This window comes from Ptychodera flava, chromosome 1 (genome assembly GCF_041260155.1).
Source record: "Ptychodera flava strain L36383 chromosome 1, AS_Pfla_20210202, whole genome shotgun sequence".
In the NCBI taxonomy this organism is placed as follows: Eukaryota; Metazoa; Hemichordata; class Enteropneusta; family Ptychoderidae; genus Ptychodera; species Ptychodera flava.
The window spans coordinates 3,268,908-3,289,106 of record NC_091928.1 but is presented as its reverse complement, the minus strand read 5'-3'; the positions used below and the strand labels follow the sequence as shown (position 1 = coordinate 3,289,106).

The window sequence follows — 20,199 nt, the reverse complement described above, 5'->3', positions numbered from 1 at the left end:
GGGAAACAAATGGATTTCACCACAATCTTGTGGTGAAAGGAGACTGTAACACTGAAGGACACTGGACCTACTTAATACAATTTTACAAAATAGTATAATCCTAAAGGGTCCAGTTACTTCAAAACACTGTCAGAGGCCCCTTAAGGAAATCCTAATGTTTAATTAATATCATGGTTTTGAGGACCGGGCCTAGTGAGATTCAGGTTCACCTTGGTTTATTAAGTATTCCTTTCTGCTATGAGTATTGCATTTACACACACATGGCAGCAGAACAAAGTATGACAGAAAATCCTCTCAAGATCAAGTAGGATAAGCAAACCACAACAAATTTCACTTTAGACTTTGATTTTGTTTTCCACTGTCTGACTCCATGTAATTGGTGATTTGATAAAATAACATTTATTGAAACTAAATATATCAACATCCACCTTCAAGCAGTAGCATTGTTTGAAACCCTCCCTTCCTATACATTAAGCAGCTTAGATTGGTCATTTTCCTGTATGACATTTGGACTCTTCCATTGGAAAGCAGGGGTGTCAAGGGACTAGAAATCCATTGATGGTTTTGGTGCCTGTGTAGTCAGAACAGGCTCCTCTTCCATGCCATTGGATTGGATAGCCAGTCCTGGGGGACCAAATGCATCAACCTACAGAGAGGGGGAGAACATAAAATAGTAATAGGGAGGGGAAAGGGGGAACAATGCGGGTACAAGATACAGACACGTTAACTGTGATCTGAAATAAAATATCATGCTATCCCAGCCTAAAAAATTACAGACTGTTTCAGTGACATGGAAGTTGTAAGGAACTGACTGCAGGCGTCATGAAATGTGGTGAGAGAAAATTTTGAAAAATGCATAAAAGTAAATTATGAAATGTCAGAAAGTTTCTGTGTCTTGGATATCAAGTGAACATGAACTGAAATTATGGAAGAGAGGATTCTGTTTTATAGAAGAGGAGAGATAAAAAGTGGAACATATCAAAAAGATTGGTTAGTGCTTATGCAATGTATAGCAGTGATACTAACATACCATCAAAAGAGTGATCGGTCAATTTGTAATTCCAAACAAAGACTGTGCTAGATGACTGTGATATGGTTCGTATACCTTTCTGTGTTTGTATTGTAAAATCTAAACAAACAGGAGAAAGGTTTGCATAGTCAAGGAAGGCTAACAAGGAGATTTCTACAAGTATCGACAAAATACCAGTCCAATATGCTATAGGAAGAGTGCCTGATGAATAGTGAATAAACCTAGAACTTTTATAGATAATTTATGTTTTAATGTAGTGGTATGTCAGCATGTTCTGTGAATAATGACAAAACTAAAGATTGCAGTGAAAAATAAATTAGATCGAACATTTGCCGATATCATGAAAGAATTATGGACTAAATGAAATGCACATGACAAAAAATCAAATATAAGTTCTGAGACAGTAGCCATTTTCTTTATTTTTCTCCCGTCTTGTTCAATAACTGTCTGCAATAACTACTTGGTTTGACATCTCAAACCAAAAAGAGTTCAATTTTTCTCACAAAGTTTTGACAATTCCAAATTACATCATGGAAGTTATGTTTTCACTACAAATCATACTTGACAGGTATACTTTGTTGGTTTGTTTTCTTACCTCCACTGCTGGGCTTTTATTGGCTGTGACAGTGATATCTGTTGCATGTTTGCCTTCCTTCTTTCTGATTCGACCCCACTCAGCTTTCCTCTCAATTTCTTGCTTGTTGCCTTAAAGAGTAAATGATAAATAAGTTTTAAGTTTGCAACAAAGATAGGTTACTAAAAAGTGACTGTGTTACATCAGCCAGGGAAAAATTAATAGGCATGTTTGAGAAATTAATGCCAGAGTACTAGTAATATCCCTGATTGGAAAATATCGTAATATGTCGTGAAATGAGTTTTTCAATGCAGTCAGTAAGATGGACACACAGTTCTGAAAATCATTTCACGAGATTGTTGCAGACCAATTTGCCAACTTCTCTTTGTTAAAAACACTGCAAGGGCTGAAAATTGATAAGGTTCTGAACATTATACATTTGCATTCTTTAAATGGATCTAAGCGTCATACCTTTGCTGTCTTTAAATGGTTCTCCAGAAGACACGACCAAGACTTGATCTTTTTCAATTTCATCAAAATCTTCGATGGCTCGTCCATCTGTAGAGTAGATCTTCTTGGCAGGGTTACGTAACTTTAACCTTGACGTGGCACTCTCCAACAGTTGCTCCATATTCTCTCCCCATGCATACAGCGCCCTCTGGGGATTATCACCATTCTGGCAGATGTATACTCGTTTCTGGAAAACATAAAACACAGTGTCTAAGCTGGTTAGGTTTCATACTCTGAGTTGTTCACTTTGTGTTGTAATCATCGTAAAACTGTGATATATGAAGTTCTGAAGATATGGCTAGACCATACACAGTAGCTGAAAATGTTATTGAACAGTTTTAGAATCAAAGATGTTCAATCTGTGCTTACCATTTGTGATTGCTTGTAGAGTCTGCTAGACACTTCTGGACTGCTGGTTAGATTTGGATCATCTCTCAGTTGATTTTGTTTCATCATTTGATAATCATTCTGTAATAATCAGAAAATACTATCTTACATGATTCAGGTACCTACAAAAAAGACATGACTTTTTTGCAAAATGTAACCATCTTGTAACTTTAAAATCTCTTTCTTCAGCTGCGCTAAAACTAACACTGCTTTGAAACAGTTACCATTTTCATCATTGGAAGATTGGAAAAACTATATTCGAAAGATACATGAAAATATAGAAGTAAACACATCCGGTGTTGGGAACCTAAAAAGTACCAATACAACATATTGGGAAGTCTGTGCTTGATAATGGGTTTTTCAAACTTCAAACAAATACTCTATTAAGTCTTCTTGTGAACTATAACCTTTGACCTATGACCACAGAGCAAAGTCAGATATCTCACCTCAAGCCTTTTTACTTGCTCTGATTTCTGTAATTCCTGGTATGATGGCTGTGTCCATCCCCCTTCCACCAATACAGGGTTCTCAGTGTCCATGGTGGGCACTAACTCTGGGTAGTCCATTCCATGTGTACGACGACCTGGTTTGAGCAGAAGAGAAAGAAAGTTTACCAAATTATGGCAACTGTTGATGCTGCCACTAAGCTAGAAATGAAATCTACTGAGAGATGCACACATACATATGGATAATATCTTACCTTGCATTTGACGAAGAACATGTTTCTCCTTGTCCAGTTCCACACTGACTCCAGCTCTCACCTCTCTGTTCTGTGAGCTGATAGCTCGAAGCTTGTCAACAGCTGATATGGGGAAAAAAGAAACAAAAAAAATATTTATAGTTTACCTGGTGCTTAAATTACTATGGTTAAGATATGGGACGAAGTATGGTACACAATCTTTTTGCTATCAAAAGTCATTAAAGCATGATTTTTCGGACTGAAAGAAATGGATGTAATGTATCAGAATGTAATATGAATCAGGATGTCACATGACCAAGGATGTCACATGACCAAGGATGTCACATGACCAAGGATGTCACATGACCCTGGACATCACAAGACTCATACAAACCCATGGCTGCTAAATGAACAAATTATCATTGACATGATATTGTTTTAGTGTTGATACATTTGAATTTAGTTTAAATGTTAACAAAATCTATATAAGAACAACAACACTACTACTGTCTTACATACAAGTAATACTATTTTTAAGGAGAATGTCAAATAATCCTAAAAAACGATCAGCTCATTTTCTTCTGAAACCAACATCAGAAAATTAACTTACTCTGTGGTTTGACAAATGGTTCTCCACAGGATATCCACATTTCAACTGGTGATTTCAAAACTGCATGAAGCGTCAATTCTTTCCTTAGATCTGAACCACTGCCAAAGCTTGGCCTTCGTTGCAGATTACTTGCATTTTTACCAGATGATGGTCTAGCTGGCTTAGCTGGCTTCTCTTGTCTCTCTGTAGAACATGACAGAACACTTGTGAGCATAGACAGTCAACTGCATCATTGATTGACATGGTTCAACATCAAGGACAGATACTTCATAAAACTTTCACCTTTCATAATTATATTTTAATGTGCAACTTGGATATAACAATATCAGCTGGCATCCATGACCCAACTGCTGGGGCCTGTGATCTGTGAAAAGCCAATGTTCTGGCATCCTTGATACTGGGGTGTTATGTTGATCTGCAAAATCCAATGAGGTGCCATTCATAACCCTAAGGTTACCCGGTAGTCCTTGATCTTTGAAAGCCAATCAAGCATATGCAATTTTTTCTTTCTTCTACATCTCAGAAAAACAGCGGGGGAAACAATCTATATAATACAATTTGCACATTATTTTGATGTGGAAATGTTTTCTTTTGTATGGTTATTAATATATGAACAGATTGCTTGTAAAACAGAAGGGTGACAACTCCTCAAAATATCTGTGTGGAGACTACGTGGAGAACATTATATTTGCACCATTTGTTAACATTTGAAACATCACATATTGCAATATACTGGGTAGGATTTTCTGATTTTTTCTTACTTGATTAAAATAGCGTAGAAGTAAGCATACCAGTATTAAGAACAGTCACAATACCGAACCATATATGAGTAAAGCATTGGGGTTAAATCTGCAGTGTTGTAAATGCTCTGGTATCATAAAGCATTAGCTCTGGCCTAACAGCAGTAAGTTGTGTTTGATACTGGATAATACATTAGTATCAATACAGCACACCATAGACTACCATTGAAATCCTTACTTAAAATAATGCTGGAAAATTTTGGAATTATAAGACCTCATTTTCTGCATGTGTTTTTTATTTTAGAACACAAATCATTTGATTCTGTAATCCATAAAGTTAACAATCAACTGTTGGGAAATTATTGACCAACACAATGCTTTAGAAGGCAGTAGCTATCTTGTTCTATTGTCAGTTATTGTATTGATCAGTGTATTCTATATCTATAACTTACACTGACTCTACCAAAACACACAATATAGCAAATCCTAATTTCTAAATACCTTTCTACAATGCAAATTGGTAGAAATATCCAGCAATATTTGCTATATCTATAATTTTGTATTACAATCCAAATTGGTGTATATATAAATATATATACATATATATATATATATATATATATATATATATATATATATATATATATATATATATATATATATATATATATATATACACAATAAATATGAGAACACAACAAGTATGTTTGGTACCTATTACTCGAGTTTCACGCATACACGCGATCGTCAGATAGGTAGATTTTATAAAATCTACCTATCTGACGATCGCGTGTATGCGTGAAACTCGAGTAATAGGTACCAAACATACTTGATGTGTTCTCATATTTATTGTAATATTGCTCTGCATCCCTGCATCGAGCACTTTACCTCTCTGAAAAGATACAAACAAGTTTTGGTATTATATATATTATATATATATATATATATATATATATATAATATATATATATATATATATATATATATATATATATATATATATATATATATATATATATATATATATATATATATATATATATATATATATAGTTAGTTTTGTACATTCACTTTGGAACAAACATGCCAGACATTCTATTCAGTTTGCTTTTACAGCAAATGATAGCAAGACAGCAATAATGCAAACTGAGCTATGTTACTGCAGCAATGTAAGTTTGCAATGCAAAAAGATTACAGATAATTAACCCTGCATTTGTTACACCAAATAAGCCTTCATTTCACTAATCATGACATGTATTTCTGAAAAGTAAGAGAATAGGATGACATACAGAGGTTTATCAGAGAAGAGCTGAGTACAAGAAGACATAACATTTATCTGCTTGGAAGATGAAGTAGAAAATGGTGCCTGTCTGAAGTCCTGAAGTTTGAGTCACTTTTGTTTTACTTGATACAAGTTTTGAGAATTTCTATCTGTGGCAAAAATATGACTTTCAGAAATACTTTCATTCAAGTTTTGTGTATTTCTATCTATCACAAAAATACCAATTTTTGAAAATACTTATATTTCATGTTTAAGAAACCTTTCTATGAGTAGAATTAGCTCATTGGTTGATATTTTTAACATTTAAATTTGCATAAATACCCAATTACAGGCTACTGACCACTGTACTTTAGACCACTGACATGTCATCTAGTGTTTTAGAGTACAGGTTGGCTATTGCAACATATCATAAATAAATGGATTGACTTGAGACAGGACAGGCAGAATGATAGTATAGCAGACATACCAATGATCTTTTCACCGTTACTTTCAGCGGTTAGAACTAAATCTCGCAAGGCACTATTGAGTCCGTCCTGACTGTCGGACTTACTAGAAGGTAGGCTGTCCTTGATGTGACCACCTAGAATACACATCATGGCAAATAGTGAGATAAACAGACACAGAATAGATAGAGAAGATCAACAGGATTTAGTACTGTGATCACAGATGCCTACATCAACAATACTCTGATCATAGAAATCACAATAATTCACTACATAGCCTCTCATCACATTCCGTTTGATCTTTTACCAGAATTTGAACATTTTTTCAAATATTTTAAGGTCAGAATGTCAAACCATGCCATCGACACTTGCCTACAGTCTGTAACTACAATTTTTACCAAAGATTTTCACTGCAGAGGTTCCTGATAGCCATAATTGTATTGCTCATACCTCCTGAACACAACTAATCAATTTGTTATCTGATATTCATACACTAACTGGATACTATCAAAATGAAAAATATTCTTGATACATAATTTCTGGTGAAGGGAGACAAACTGATGAAAAAAAAATCAGTTTTTGAGGATTTTATAGAATTTAAATACTGTCGTCTTAATGATTGATAATGTCGTATCAGGTGTATCAAATTATGAAATGTTGAAGGAATATGATGCCTACACAACTGATAAACATTCGAATTTGAATTTGAATTTGACAAGTATTTTGTTTCTAACTTTTCAAATACAACTTCAAGTCTGTATTTCAATTTGAGTCCATACATCCTTTTGTCACTGTCTACTGGACTTCAAAACATAACACACTGACAACATTATGAAAGTGTAAACTTGCTTCCAGTGTACAAATACTGACCAGACAAAGAATGGGGATGAGATTTCATGGTGTGAGAAAGAAAAAGTGATATTTATAAGAATAGAAAAGAAATTACAGTATATTTCAAATTAACATTTATGGCCAGACAACAATGATGGCAGTAACAGCTTGGTGTCACAAGTCAAAGCACCTTACCTTTATTGAGTGTGACTGATTTACTGTGATATGAACACAGGTGTATGTGAATTATTATCAACTAAGTTACAAATTCTTTATAACCATGCATTGAATTAGAACTTACAATGTATAAAATAAAGCATGTCAAACAACCACATAGCAAATTTTACAGCAAGAAACTCAAGGGATACTCTTTAGTTCATTGAACTGGCTTCTCTATTCCATCAGCTTTTAATGCTTGACACATCAACATTTCTATACATTTAATTCATTTCAGTATTCACCAAACACAAGTAAAAGGTTGTACTACAAATTTGGTACATCAACCCCCGGTACCACTGGTATAATTTGACAAGACACAATACTGAATGCATTCCTATTCACTGACTTTAAGAAATCATGATGCAGACAACACTGTACATGTACACACCATACCTATCGGTATCCATTTGCATTCAATGAGTTCAGAATCACCTACAGTCAGTTCAGACAGTCAGAATCACCTACAGTCAGTTCAGACAGTCAGAATCACCTACAGTCAGTTCAGACAGTCAGAATCACCTACAGTCAGTTCAGACAGTCAGAATCACCTACAGTCAGTTCAGACAGTCAGAATCACCTACAGTCAGTTCAGACAGTCAGAATCACCTACAGTCAGTTCAGACAGTCAGAATCACCTACAGTCAGTTCAGACAGTCAGAATCACCTACAGTCAGTTCAGACAGTCAGAATCACCTACAGTCAGTTCAGACAGTCAGTTCAGACAGTCAGAATCACCTACAGTCAGTTCAGACAGTCAGAATCACCTACAGTCAGTTCAGACAGTCAGAATCACCTACAGTCAGTTCAGACAGTCAGAATCACCTACAGTCAGTTCAGACAGTCAGAATCACCTACAGTCAGTTCAGACAGTCAGAATCACCTACAGTCAGTTCAGACAGTCAGAATCACCTACAGTCAGTTCAGACAGTCAGAATCACCTACAGTCAGTTCACACAGTCAGAATCACCTACAGTCAGTTCACACAGTCAGAATCACCTACAGTCAGTTCAGACAGTCAGAATCACCTACAGTCAGTTCAGACTGTCAGAATCACCTACAGTCAGTTCAGACAGTCAGAATCACCTACAGTCAGTTCAGACTGTCAGAATCACCTACAGTCAGTTCAGACAGTCAGAATCACCTACAGTCAGTTCAGACAGTCAGAATCACCTACAGTCAGTTCAGACAGTCAGAATCACCTACAGTCAGTTCAGACTGTCAGAATCACCTACAGTCAGTTCAGACAGTCAGAATCACCTACAGTCAGTTCACACAGTCAGAATCACCTACAGTCAGTTCAGACAGTCAGAATCACCTACAGTCTGTTCAGACAGTCAGAATCACCTACAGTCAGTTCAGACAGTCAGAATCACCTAGTCTCTTTCAGTGTATTGTCATTGATTAAGTGTCTGTGTTACTGCACAAATTTTAAAAGATCTTTATATTCCTGTCTTATTTATCATGCAATGAGTATCTTTTTTTTTCATTTGTAAAAATTTCAACAAATTTGAAGTTTACATCTGTATTTGTATATTCCAAATGAAATCACTGACTAAAATTGATATGAAACAGTAGCTCATTACAACATTGAGTTCTGGTATATGAATAAAGAACTTTAACTTTGAACTCTGATGATGGACGTGTCTTCATGAACATTGATGATTGATCTTCAAGGGTGGGGGCGGGGGAGGGATGAAGGGAGGGGGATGAGGGAGGTAAACAAATCTCTAAAGTCAATACCTTCTTCTGGTTGTTGTTTAGCTTGCTCTGATTTGCTGTGTTTCTTTGTCTCTGCCATGTAATGTTCTACAGCCCACTGTATAAAGTCTTGCTTTGATAGTATCAGAGTTCCATCTTTGGTGTACATCCTGCGAGCTGCTGAGTTGAGACCAAGGCGATGGGTACACTGGTGCAGCATCTGATGGTTTCAAAGAGGTTTACACAAAGATGAATACACTTCAGGGAAGTGTTGAATGCTGTCTCTACCTTGGGTCAAACCATATCATTTGAACTCATAACCTCATACCAAACAGCGATTGAGTAAATCTAGAATGGCTACAGTTTTCTGACAATAATTTGTGTTGATTGTTCCATGCAGGGGATTAAATTTGATTTAATGCTTTACCAGTATCTGACTTGATGCTTATCAAAGAAACACTTCACTTAGTTGTTATAAAATTGCAGGCCAATATTTAAGTCATTGTACCATTTAAAGATACTGTAATTGTCAGGAAGTGCAGCAGTAAAACTCATGGAAGTAATCATAAGGTATATTTGCATATAAGTAGGACACTGTGGGAAAAACCTGACATGATTGAGCAAAAAACACCCAACCAAATCAATTGATGTTTACTGATAAAACGTCCCTTTCACTTTATAAGAATAATCAGTCTACCAATCTTATATTGATAGATGCTAGGAATATTTTGAGTCTTGTACAACATGTTTCAGTTGAGACACTCAATTTAAAATGCAAGATGTACTGGTATCCTATGTGACATATTGAGTAAATTTACCTGAAGCAAATGAACACAGTACAGGCATATCAACTTTTACAAATAGTGACACTATGACAATGTATGCCAGTTTTATTTTTGTGAGCTCAGTCTAAACTTTCTCTCTGCTAAAAGTTAACTCTCTATGCCAACATAAAAAACAATCCAGTCCTATGTCACTAGAACTAATTATGTGTACAAAAACAAGTTGTAAAAATACCCTGAATTTTGTGCAGTTTTAATAACGACATGACAGCTGTGTATGTCAGGACACTACATGTGATGGACTCAGATCAAAATGTGGGTATTGACTTTTGAATAACTCTGTATTGTATTTGACTTGTTTACTTAAAATACCAGCAACAGTTGAGAAGCAGAGTAAACAAATGAACACAGGAAAAGTAAAGTTTCCATCTTTATATGGTGTTGATTATTTGGTTTCATATTTGAAGTTTCTTGCACACTTGTTATTAACTACAATGCTCTGAATTCTGTGTCAGTTGTGGCAACATTTACACATCTAGCATGTACATAGAAGATGAAGTCAAACCGACAAAAGAAAGTAATACATTGACTAAAATTAGTGGTTGAGTCATTCATGTTGATGCCTATGCTGTTTCCATCAAGAATCAACATAGAACACTCAAAGACAGTAATTGGATCCTTTATTTTTTCATATGATTTCATTCAAGCATTCTCACTCTTTGACCTGTTCACTCTAGTTCCCTGTAGACAGGTCCAAACTCAACATTGATGACAATGGGTTTGGGTGAAACCATAGCAGTAAAGGGGTTAATTCAACCTACCCCACAGATGCTAGAACCAATGGGTTTGGGTGAAACCATAGCAGTAAAAGGGTTAATTCAACCTACCCCACAGATGCTAGAACCAATGGGTTTGGGTGAAACCATAGCAGTAAAAGGGGGTTAATTCAACCTACCCCACAGATGCTAGAGCCAATAATTAACTCTGGAGGTTGTGTTCTTCCCTCTCCATTCTTGTAGGCCAGAATTCTGACTGAAATGACCGGCTGGTAAGCTCCAATCTCCCTGGCTATGGTTCTGGCATTGGTTACAGTTCTCAGTCTTTTCAGTTGGTCTTCCCATTCTCTGAGTGTACTCTCAGCTTCATATGTAGACAGATCAACCTATAATGTTCACAGTGATAAAGTATTCCTTTTTAAAATTTGAGTGTCTGCATCTCTGTTCACCTGCTGTCATAGTTTCAGAAATTTCTGTGCCGCGTAAGGATGAATGCACCTCAGGGACAGATATTTGGACTCTCAAACTTTTATAATTCTTTGCTAATCTACCACTTGTAGGGGCTCATTTTGAAGCCCTTGGAGAGAAAATGTTTACCATTTTATTTTTTTTAAATTGAAAGTATTATTTTTCTCGAGAGAGTTAACACAGGGATGGCGACCATTTTGAATTTCAAATATTGGTAAACTTGGGTAATTTCTCTAGTACAAAAATTTGCAGTGTGAGCCCTTATTTTTATTCTTGATTTTGAAAGAGAATTGTTGAAAGATTCCTTGAGGAAAGTTTGAGCAAAAGTTTAAGTCTTTCACTTTCAAGGTGCATACTACCCTAATGACAGACAAAATATTCAAAGTGTTCATACTATTGCATCATTATAAAATTGTTATCACATTTCAAGAGAAGATAAATATTGATGATGAACATTTATATTATCATTTCATGTATTTCTTGAATTATTTAGTCATTTACACTGACGCACAAATCAAGTTCGCCTAGATGTGTACAAATATAGCCACAAAGATCAGATTTCACAGTTTGTAACTTTGAAACACGTTTTTAGTAAGAACCTTCATAAAGTAACCTGAGCTCTGAGGCCCTCATTTTGCAAAATCTGATGTCTCTTACGCAAATAAAGTATCCAATCTGAAGAGTTGTATTGTAAGGAAATTATAATATGGTCCTTCAGATGCTTCTGATTGGCTTAAAATCTGGTGAATGTTGTCAGACAGCACACTGCCAGCCAATCATTTACAGGGTTACTTACTTTTCCATTGAGACACTGGAAACAACCCCTGAGGTGTCGTAGTCCTATTTCCTTGGCTGAACCCATTGCACATGAAAACTCCGTCTCTACATCCAGTCTTTCTAACTTTTGATAACCTCTCATTGCACGGGCACATGCAACACAGAAGAGGATAGCTTCAGTTTCTCTGCTGGTGTTCGGGATACACATAATGTAACCCTGTCAAAGTAAAATAGTCACATATAATAATACGGAAAACTAAAGTTTCGAATTTATTTTGTTACCATTATATCATCAAGAATTCATATTGCATGTATATATTAGATTATGGATCAAATTTATAGTTTTTGTATCAACTTTTCTCACACTTTACTGTCAGTGTGTTTGAATCTTGGATGTACATGCAGTGTGGTGATAAATCCTGCTACGTTCATTTAAAACTCTTTCCACCATGAAAATTGTTTAGCCCATGTTCATGCAGGACTACATGCTATAGACATATTGTAATACTAGTATATGTGCCTCTGATTGGTTAAAAGTTGTCACCTGATGAATTTACATACTGAATCACATGACTGATGGTGGGAAGTAATGGTACTTACTTGTTGTTCAATTGGTGTATGGCCTAGTACTGCATGAGTACAAACATGGGCTTTATTTGCCGCTGTTATTTCTGGAAAATTTGAAAAGTTAAGAGGTCGGTTAGACTATGAGAAAGAGGGAGAGTTGTTGATAGTGACATTTCAACTTCGTCTTGTCAGAACTGGAAATGATGAGATTTGGTGACTAAATATTAATGATATGGTAGAAAACAGTCACTTCTCTGAAGCATCCCTGCAGACCCTTCTTTGAAACTCTGTTATATGTGGTATATCAAAAATGCTGAGTAGAAAAATGATTTTACATTTGATAAATATGTTCTATTTACAACATTTACAACAGCATTTACAAAAGCATCTACAAAGAATCGATAAACCATAAGATGTTTTAAGAACTCAAACCGGTCTGTGACTTCACATTCTCTTGCCTCCAAGACTGACCAATGTCAGTGTTTGTCAATCCCTTGACGAATACAACTCAGTATACTTACCTTTGTCTGTGGTGTCAGTGGCAAATGCGTCAATGAAGCCAGTGTTTGTGTCAAGGGCCCACTTCTGATTGGCGTTCCCATATCTCATGGGTCTGTGAATCTGTAATATGATTGGCTGTCCTTCAAAGGTTGCTGGCATACTGCTGTCACCAGGTTTGAAGTACGGCACGCTGACACCCATTACAATTTCATTGTTGCTGTTGGCACGGATTGTTCTGAAAGAGAAAAGTTCATCAGAAAAACATTATAGGGTTTACCGATGAGTGGGTGAGTAAGTGTGTGGGGGGATAGCATGTGTGCTCTGTGAGTGGGGGTGTGTGTGTGTGGGTGTGTGTGAGTGTCTGTGTGTTATGATGAAATAAGATTTTCTTGCGCTGGAAAAAGTTTCTGGTATCTACACACTTTTTGTGATGTATTCATTATTTTGATAGCTAGAAAGATGCACAACTTTGAAAGCAATTTACTCAAAACTGTTTCAGTTTGTGATAAAATTGTCGTGGGAAGATATCATTGTGACCAAGATTACAAACCATTGAGCAAGACAAACAGGTTTGAAATGAAATCAGTATCAGTATTCAATGATGTCTATACTTGGAAATGGTGGACAAAGTATGCTGTCATTTGGTTTTATCAACACCAATGTTTCATGATTGTACTGTGGTATCCATCATATTATGGATATCAACTAATAACTTTAGACTTGAAGTTTGTCAATTACCACTCACCCATCTTTCATAAGTAGCCATCTCTGGTTGATTTTGTCAACTCGTTTCCTGCACAGGACAACTTCAGAGCATTCCAGTAACTCACAGTCGTCCACACCCAGGACCAGATCACTGTCCTGGAGTTTGATGAACCCATCACTGTACTCAAACTTCTGTGAGCTTATCCTGCGAGTTGATGATTTGCTTTTTGGTCTGATGGAGGGTAGAAATATAATGTATATTTTAAGCATAAAATGTAAGCAGCATATGAATTTTTGACTTCAAATTAAATGACTTAGAAGAGTAGGAAAAAGCATTGCATCTCATTTTGTTTGTTCAAAACAAAGATATAAACATTGAAATATTTACAGTTCTACAGAAAATGATAAAGTACACTCCATGGAGTAAAATGAGTTTTATAACTGATAGGCCAAAATGTAAACAGCAAGGTAAATACACACTCTGCCATACATACTGAAATTGTCCAAACTCATGCTTAGTTTAGAAAAGGTGATCTTAACATTTAATGGCTATTATAGTAATCACTATATTGTCACATGATTTTTCACATTAATGATATTCCAGTAACCAACTTTAAAGTTTAAAGCATGTGTGATACTTTTGTTTATGTATGTACTACCAAAGACTGAGCTTTGCACAGCTGACCATAATACACAACATGAATGGAAAATTTTAACTATTGTCCAGATTTCACATCAAAGTAGGAATAGGTTTGGAAATCAATGTGATTGCTTACTGGAATTTTTTATACAGTTCCTGGTTTGAGTAATCCTGTCCCTCCACCTCATTTGCATCCTCCACCTCTTCAATTCCAGCATTGCCGTCATTTCTTTCCCATGGCTTCTTCATCTTCTCGTAGCGCTCATCTGATTTCACATGTGACCTGGCATGTGCACTGCATTATGGGAATCAAAATGAATATAGTGAGAAAATCATGCCTTGAGTAAGACAGCATTGGTGAGAAGCCACTGCAGACATACATGCTGTGTTATGCATAAACACAAACACTGACTAGAGGAACATAGTGGCTTGCATTCCTTTGCAAACCCTTCAACACCAAGTATCCTGTTTACAGATCCAGCAATACCATTGCAAACCATGACATTCCACCAAATCTTGTTGCCAGAAAGGTTAAACACCATTTTGCATTCCCACTTTCCAAAGAAAGTCTGAGTGTCAAATTCAAGTCACATCTCAGCACTTTCTTTAAAAGGGCTGCAATTTCATTTGAAAAATATATATTTTGAGGACTGGATGATAAGTTTGATCTTTCTATTAAACAGTAAGTTTGACTGTTCCAGCATCACATTTATCCTTTCTAGCATCACCTTTGACCTTTCTAGCATCACCTTTGACCTTTCAAACATCAAGTAATGTGCATTGTTTGGAGTAGCACTGTGGACCCATCTATATAGATACAGCATGGATTCAATGTTGACTCAACTATGTTCCTCTGAGAATATAAGTTTGAGCAAATCAGTGCATGCTATGCCATGCCTTAGGTGCATTTAATGCCTGTCACAATAGCATTGGACAAGATGTTACTATTGGTAATAGTACTGCTTGCATTGATGCTCTGGGTGAGAGTAGCTGCCACAATTGACATTTTTAATCAGGTGCTTGTGAGTACCAGGGCTAGAATAGATAGGCAGATACAGTATCCTACAAGCTGCCAACCCTGTCCCAAGCTTATGGATTAAACCACAGTCTTTGGAAATCATAGGGTTAAACCACATAGCAGTAGGACAGGGGCAAATCATTGAGGTTGACAAAGTTGAAAGAGAGTACAAGAATGAGAAAGAAAGAGAAACAATCCTGGAAAGGTGAGATAACCATCGGGAAAAGTATCAGCAATAGAGATGAGGTAGAATTACACAGCTTGGTGAAAGGTAAATCTGTGCAAAGCTAGAAAGATTTCCTCTGTCCAAGCTGGATAAATTCTTCTGCAGGGAGAAGAGCACACTAGCTGCCATGCTGTGTGGGTCAGTGGTCAATTCAAGCTGAGGTATTGCCTGTGTTCTACAGTGCACTGGGATTAGCTGCCAACATTGTATCTGTACAGTGATTTCAAAGCATGCTATGCATTGATTATTAACACTATACATATTTGATGGAGTCTATGCAAGACATGCAGTCAAGACTGAACAGAAATCATCATTGAATTAAAGTTGATAAATTATAGTACATGACTTTTGTTTTGGGGGCATGGTTAAACCTAAACTATGAAGCTCAAGCTTTGAGAAGGAAGCAATTTTTTTAAATTTATCAAATTTGTTGTTCATTTAAGACTTCCTACGCATGTTGAAAGTTTCATTGTGGTAATAATTTGTGAGATCAAAAATGAATTGAGATTTGGTTTGTACTACATGATTAGGAATAGGCTGTTTTTACATCAAAATGCTACACTGTCCTCTGCCTCAGACCTTTTCCCAACGTACATTTAAATGATTGAGCGTCAAAATCAATATTGTCACCTTTATAAAATAAACTTTAGTATTTTAAGATTTTTACCAAGATTTAGATAAAAACTGTAGCCAATGGAATGTGACCAAAATTATCCAAAAAAAATCAGAAAAATTCAGAAAAAGTGGTAAAACATTGCAGTAAAATTTTGGTGGGAAAAATTACAGCACTCAAAGGGTTGAGAATTCAATCTATCTTATTTCTGTACTGTCTAGAATACTTGTTTGACAAATTTCATTATAAAAATTTTGGTAAAAACCTGTTATACTGCAGAATTGAGTTTTGGCAGGGGAAAAAATCAGTCTGCAATGTCAATATCAGGGTCAAAAGTTAAAGGTCATTTAATTCAACCGATGACTGCATATTTCCATACACTCATTATTTGAATGCCAAATTATGGCATCAAATTTTGACCTAAATGCAGAGCTAACTTGAAACTCACTGTACTTTTTCAAAACCATTCACCAAAAAAATCTTTTCTGATTTTCTACAAGAAGAGTTTGAGAGGTATTGTACTTAATATGGGGGATAAATAGATCTCTGAATAAATGTAGAATATATTCAGGATGGTTGTCTGTCTCGATGATGTAAGTTACACAAAAAGTGATGATGTCACACCTTGAGAAAGAGGCATGGGTTGCATACGCATCATTGTCACTACAAACAAAGAAAAAAATACAAACCAGATGATAGTCAAGATTTAACAAAGGAAAAAGACAAACAAGAAAATCACAAACCAGAGAGGTAAGAATTGACATGAATACATGAGAGAAATACAAGTCTGGCGTTGTTCAGATTCACTTGTAAATATACAAGAAGTTATACTCAATATCTATTTTACAAACAAATATTGAATACAGGTTATTAAATACTCACAATTGTTAACATTGACATAAACAATGCAGTATATGTACAGCATGGTTGCTCAAAGCTTTTTTTGCAGTCTTGGTAAATTATAAAATTTAATGTTTCATTCTTTGTTGAAATGTGTTAAATTGATGTCTGCACTACAAACTTCATTGCAGTACCATGAAGGAGTTTTCCTTTTTGTTTTTCTTGAAAATATAAAATACATGAAACATGAAATGGGAATTTACAAGCTGTATGAACAGTTTGGCACAGTAAATATTGAAATACCACTGGAAGAGATGCAGCAGAGAAAACATATTTGGAATACATGCTAATTAAATAATAAAATCAATATAAATGGTGTGAGTACATACAGAGACATTCAAATTACTAACATGCATAAACATTACTGGTGTCTCTGAGATTTGAAAGATTCCATCAGAAAATGAAAGAACCCTATTGAGCTATCAAGGATGTACATATTTCACCATCCATGGTCATTTTCATTGCTTGCTGTATGACTAGCGATGAAAATAACCATGAGAGATTTGCAGTGAATTTTCAACAGAACACTGCGTTGAAATCAACTTTCTTTCATCCATCAAGGGTCCCTGCATATCATTCTGACTGATGCGTTGCTTCCATTTCTAGATTTCCATAAATTTGTAAATGGAAAAAGTAACTCTAGATCCAGATACTGTACAAAGCTTAAGAAATCCCTTTATGGAAGGATATTGTTGGAATGTCAAATTCAGTACAGTGAATGAATTGGTTTTGTGTCTGTTTCATGTCAAAGTTGTACTATAAATATAATCTATACATCAGACTACTTCAGTTGTTTGTTCTATCTTATCTCCAGTGTTGAGATATGTCTATCAGCTATACAAAAATACCGTCAATGACGCTGTACCTTCTCTAATGTGTGGCCAGGTCAGGTAATTGGTTGTTGGCATGGAGTTGTTGGTAAATAGTTGATGATGTAGGGGCATGAGGTGGGATATGGACCCAAAGAACCCAAAAGATGATTAAATACATCAATCAAAAAAATTCTAAGCTACTGTATAAACTGCCTAAAGATAGTTCAATGTGGAAAAAAGTTAAACAATTCAGAAATAAGAATTAACAGTCCAAAATAGTAATGACGCACTTCCTTACTGACCTGAGTGCATGTGAAATACACAACCTGGCATCTGTAAATTAAATGTATACCAAGTGATCATTTCCAGTCACTTTTAACTGTTTTTAATGGATTTTCCAAAGAGTCCTGTGGAAATGATGAAAAACGCCTATCTGGTCTTCTGTTTGTATAACCTCATGGCTGATAATTGTCATAGTATTGAAAAAAAATTGAAAGTGAAGAAATTACTGTTTTTAATTGGCATATTTTCCTTGAAATACATGACCGTGTAAAGAATATATGCTAAAAGTGTTTAAGAGTAAATTTCTTTTCAAAAAATAATTTAATTTGTGACCAAAGGATTTTTATTCTTTGAGTTTACAAATTCAAACATTGCAATTTGTTCAATCATCTTGTGCAGTGCAAAATTTATAAATGACTGAAAAACAAAAAAAATTGGCAGAATTACAGTCTTTGTGATGTAAAATTATGGGTTGACATCATGATAACTGTTAATCTGTTTGAAGTACAATATACTATAATTTAAAAAAGAAAACTTCATGCAGAAACGGTAAAATATATTGTCAGCAATGTAGTGTTAATTTTGACTTTACATCAAAATATGCCTTTGCTGGATACAAATATATAGGGTGAAATATCAGCCATGTTCAGCAAAATCCACACAACAGCATTGATCCTTTTCTAATTTGATTTGATTTGCTTATGTTATCCTTGTATGACAGTCAGTACAATATGAAACTTGAACACAACACAGTGAATAAGTATGCTTAAATGAAATGGTGTGGCTGCATCCACATGCAGCAATAGGAGTGCCTTTGTCTCTCACCCTCATTTCCAACCTGTCCCATCCCTGAAAAAATAGTTTGGTCTTATATTTATAATGTTAATAATTTCTGTATTTGTTAAAATGTGCGCATCTCAAAACTTTTGATCATAAACATGTTCATTGTTTTTTATAGCTGACCAATCAGTTAACCTGTTTATTTTGAATATTTGCGCATTTTTCCTCAGTATTTGACATTTTCTGAATACCGTCTTATTCAGTTTGTCATTTTCTAAAAGTTTAAATGCTCCATTGTGTGGTCAAGCTTTCCACACGCATCAAATGTGGTACTTCATATAGGAGGGTCTGCCTCTAGAGGGCGGGCATCATGAACACTCCTGTGTTTGTTGGTTAATTCCTCCACGTAAACTTCTGATTGTACTGTGAACATTGAACATGGCCGACGTCCGATTTTCCTGTCTAAAACTTTCACTCATTTTCGTTCATATGACTCTGAAACTCCAGGAAACGATTGGGAAGAAAGGGTTATCTTGAAATATTGAGGTACTCGCCGATATTTTGCAAAATTAAATGAGAAAAAATGCAAGGAAAATGCCGACAGGCTTACACAATGACAATTTTCAGACTCGGAGGCATATGATCATCTCTGCAGATTATGCAACAGGCCCAGATCACGTGAGGCCATGAGGGGATATCCACGCAACTCAGTACCAAACACTAGCGCTCACAGAGCGAGCAAACACAAGTGAGTACCCCTAACGTCAGCTCAGTAGTCTGTAATAGATTGCAGTCAACTAAGAAACCTTGGAGAAAGGCTTAACACTGTGGCTATGCCGCTAAGTCCCTTTTGATTTTTGTCATAGCTCAAAATCGTTCTCCCACACCTCAACCTGAGCCATGAACACCCCCACCAGTTTATGATATGACCCATCACAATGGCATGCCGTCAACGGATCTTGACAGACGGAAGTCTTGACAGACGGAAGTTCTTGACAGCAGCATATTGGTTTTCAACTCTAATACCTTCTCTGTCTATAAATAGACACGAGAAGGTAAAAAGGTTGTGAGTGTTGCATGGCTGAATAACTCTATTATCAGTGTACGATCAAACCATTAAGGAAATAGGGGTGATTGATTGATTTACCTCAGCCCTCCTAATGGGTCCTCTGGTGGTTCCGGTGGTTCTTCAGGTGGTGGTACTTTCCCTCTTTCTCTCTCTAATTCTTCTCTCTCTTCCATTGTCAAGCAGCATCTTGCAACAATGACCCTTGACCCAGGTTGAATTGGACCATCAATATCCATTACCAAGTCTGTATATTTTGCAGACAAGAAGACAGTATGTCAGG

The 20,199-nt window shown here is 35.8% G+C and overlaps 1 protein-coding gene across 3 annotated transcripts; it reads right to left on the bottom strand.

The window, feature by feature from the left end:
- Nucleotides 1-213: 213 nt before the first annotated feature.
- On the bottom strand, nucleotides 214-20,158 carry LOC139119251 (doublecortin domain-containing protein 1-like). Of its 3 annotated transcripts, XM_070682989.1 has the most exons (17): nucleotides 19,998-20,158; nucleotides 16,701-16,739; nucleotides 14,356-14,514; nucleotides 13,620-13,811; nucleotides 12,895-13,109; nucleotides 12,407-12,477; nucleotides 11,826-12,023; nucleotides 10,741-10,947; nucleotides 9,046-9,223; nucleotides 6,279-6,392; nucleotides 3,791-3,973; nucleotides 3,202-3,303; nucleotides 2,948-3,084; nucleotides 2,484-2,582; nucleotides 2,076-2,301; nucleotides 1,626-1,735; nucleotides 214-646 (listed from the first exon to the last, which is right to left on the bottom strand). In XM_070682989.1, exons 1-17 carry the CDS (start codon nucleotides 20,153-20,155, stop codon nucleotides 545-547), a joined length of 2,490 nt encoding a protein of 829 aa, XP_070539090.1. In that variant the 5' UTR covers nucleotides 20,156-20,158; the 3' UTR covers nucleotides 214-544. The 3 variants fall into 3 exon arrangements, with proteins under 3 accessions (XP_070539090.1, XP_070539256.1, XP_070539173.1); XM_070683155.1 differs by lacking the exon at nucleotides 6,279-6,392; XM_070683072.1 differs by lacking the exon at nucleotides 16,701-16,739.
- Between the last annotated feature and the right edge of the window lie 41 nt (nucleotides 20,159-20,199).